This window comes from Corvus brachyrhynchos, unplaced genomic scaffold (genome assembly GCF_000691975.1).
Source record: "Corvus brachyrhynchos isolate BGI_N302 unplaced genomic scaffold, ASM69197v1 scaffold133, whole genome shotgun sequence".
NCBI classification, from domain to species: domain Eukaryota; kingdom Metazoa; phylum Chordata; class Aves; order Passeriformes; family Corvidae; genus Corvus; species Corvus brachyrhynchos.
Genome location: NW_008237249.1, coordinates 518,430 through 521,276, shown reverse-complemented (window position 1 = coordinate 521,276; position 2,847 = coordinate 518,430). Strand labels below are relative to the sequence as shown.

At 56.6% G+C, this 2,847-nt stretch overlaps 1 protein-coding gene across 5 annotated transcripts in view; it reads right to left on the bottom strand.

The window, feature by feature from the left end:
- Positions 1 to 2,847, bottom strand: part of LOC108445713 — a 29,697-nt gene that overhangs the window by 19,952 nt on the left and 6,898 nt on the right. For 3 of the 5 annotated variants that reach the window (XM_017730440.1, XM_017730441.1, XM_017730442.1), the window contains exon 3: positions 1,891 to 2,064. In XM_017730440.1, coding sequence (XP_017585929.1) covers positions 1,891 to 2,064 — 174 coding nt within the window. The remainder of the gene's footprint in view (positions 1 to 1,890; positions 2,065 to 2,847) is intronic. The other 2 variants (XR_001860665.1, XR_001860664.1) reach the window with 1 other exon arrangement.

The following is a 2,847-nucleotide window of genomic DNA, read 5'->3' as shown; positions in this document are numbered from 1 at the left end:
TTTCGGCCCCACGGTGCCGGCCGGTTTTGGGGTCCCCATGAGAATTTGCCCCCGGACGCGAGCCCAGCACGCGTGGACGGGCACGCACACGGGCGCTCTCCACAGGAATTTCTTAAGGAAAAAAATAATTACAGGTGGTAAACTGTTACTTTTCCACATTTAAATAAGAGACCAATTAAGAAGACTATGTAATTCAATTCTGGAGTGAGTGCCACTGAATTCAATTTGTTTCAGGTCAATGAATATAATGTGAAGTTATTAACAAAAAGGTCAGGGACTGCATATAAAATATACACACATGACACAGGCAGAGTAATTAGTACACATTTCACATGTTCTGCCGCTCAGACATATGGTGTAGAAAAGCTGAGCGGGATTAGATGGTAATAAATGTTCCCCTCTCCCCTCCCACCAGCTCCCTATTTAAATGGGGTTTATGGCTATTCCCCCCGGCGTTCCCGGGATCTGCCGAAGGCTGAGGACCCACCGCCCGCACAGCAGCGCTGGGTGGGGGGCCGCAGCCAGGGCAGGGCTCCCAGGGAAGCTGGGACCCTCCCAGGGTGAGGGATCCCGATGGAGCAGCTCAAGCCACAAGCCAGCACATGCTGCAGCAAGGATGGCTTTTGGGGAGCTCGTGGCCCACACGCTGCTCGTCCCCGGGCCATGCCAACAGAGCCACGCCCTTGTGGCTCCCTTGCCAGGAATTACCGTGTTCCTCCGTGCCAGCGCACGCTCGATGTGAAGGTGTTACGTTAACGATAATAAAATGCTCCAATTGTACGGTTCACGGCTGAATTTGAAAAAGTCCACAACACACACAAAAAAAAGAGAAAGGACAGTAAAGCCTCAAGCGCCTTTCTGACCCTAAGCTTGAGTACTGGATTCTCTTGCAGGGAATGACGCACTTTCATAGGGGAGAAATACGAGACACACACAAAAAAAAGAGAAAGGACAGTAAAGCCTCAAGCGCCTTTCTGACCCTAAGCTTGAGTACTGGATTCTCTTGCAGGGAATGACGCACTTTCATAGGGGAGGAATATGAGGACTTGGGGAAAACTCCTCTGAAAGTTACAGGAAGAAATCCCACGGTACGAGAGCTCTGCCCAGCTCCTCTCTATCACAGAAGGGCTTTTAAAATAGGCCGAAAGACCAAAAATGCGGGGAGAACCCTGCTCAGTGGCAGCCCTGGCCCTGTCTCCGCAGGCAGGGAGGAACGAGCCCTGCCTAGGCAGCGGTAAAGAGCCAAAACCGCTGTTAGAAGCCTCCTGCCTCCCACCGGAGCCCCTGCTCTCGGAGGGAACGCCGCTGCAGGGACAGGGAGCCGCTCCGGGCCGGGGGGCTCTGCAGCGCCCTGTGCGTGCGTGTGGGGACCACACACGCGTCCCTACAAAGCCTTCCCAGAGCCTGCTGAGCGCACGCCCCGAGGGCACGGCCGGCCCCACGCGCGGCCCCGAGCAGCCCCCGAGCCACTGGGAGCTAGAGGATGAATCCGCGCCTAACTCCGGTATCGGCTTTGGGAAGCGGGATGTGTTTGGGACTATGGAAGCCTCTTCCCGTGCGAGTTGCCCCAGTGCTTCTGGAAGGAGCGGTGAGGGAAACCTTGGAAAGGGCGGGCCAAGTGATGCCTGGCAGTTTCCCCAGCCCTTGCTGCGGGGAGCTCAGTCCTGTTTACAGAGGTGCCCTGGGGTCCAGTCAAACCTCCTCGGGATTCTTTGCCGGCAAAGGATAACCCAGACGGGTCTGCGCGCCCCAGCGTTTTCCTTGGCGTCTGGTGTTCAGAATGAGACGTGCAATCCATTGCCCCAGTTATCCTTCACCTCCGGTGTGTGGCCTGGTGTGTTAAAGAAATCGAGTCGTTTGTGTAAGTAATGATTACCACTTACTACTGACCTTGGGAGCAGAATCCTCCTTGGGAGAGAGTTATTTCACCCACGGTTCCTGTTTCGGTTTTGTTGCTCAGCTGACCGCAGAGAGCAACAGGAGAGGCGGGAAGTGGAGAGCTCCAGGGACGGCTGGGACACCCCCGGGTCCATGTGGGTCTCGCGTTTGTCTGTAAGGAGGGAACTGTGAAGTGACACTGGCTCATACAGGTTCGGGGGCGAATTACACCGGAGATGATTAATGCTGCCTTTTTAATTACCGCTGCGGTGGCTCGGTATTCCAGTCAGGATCCCATCTCCAGAGTGGAATTCTCTGGGTTTGCTCCGAGGAGAGCCAGGTTAGTGCTCACAGGATGATAGCCTGTCCTTAAATCAGGGAAAGGGGCCCTGAGCGAGGCCTGGACTGGCTGCAGCTCAGGGCGCCCTGCCCCTCCCCCGGGCCCTCCCTGCCACAGCCCCTGGCGGATACCCCACCGGGATCCCACCGGGATGCGGGGCTGCACGGCCATCCCAGGCACAGCAGCCACCAGGGCTCTCGCAGGTGGCAGCTCCCAGGCACGGCACAACCTCCCCAGGCTGTTGGGACAGGGCAGGCTGTAATGGGTGCTACGGAAACCGGAGGATTTCTCCCTGCTCCCCAAAACCCACCCTCACATACCCATCTGTAAGAAGAGAAGGGGAGAGAGGAAGCTCCCCGGGTTTTAAAACCACTGAAGCAATTTACTTTCCATTTTACTGTTGGAAGAGAACGAGTGAAAACCAGGGAAACACCTGTGTGAAGCCTTGGTTTTCCCCTTCCCCCCCACCTTTCCTTCGCAGCTTTCTGTTTGCCTCCACACTAAAAACCCACGGCACAACCCCCCAAACCTCCCCGCGACCCGAGCGTGACGCCGCTGCTCCTCTCTGTCCCCCCTGGCGCCCCGGGCTGGATTTTTTGTGAACACCCCTGGGATTTCCTCGGGGTGGG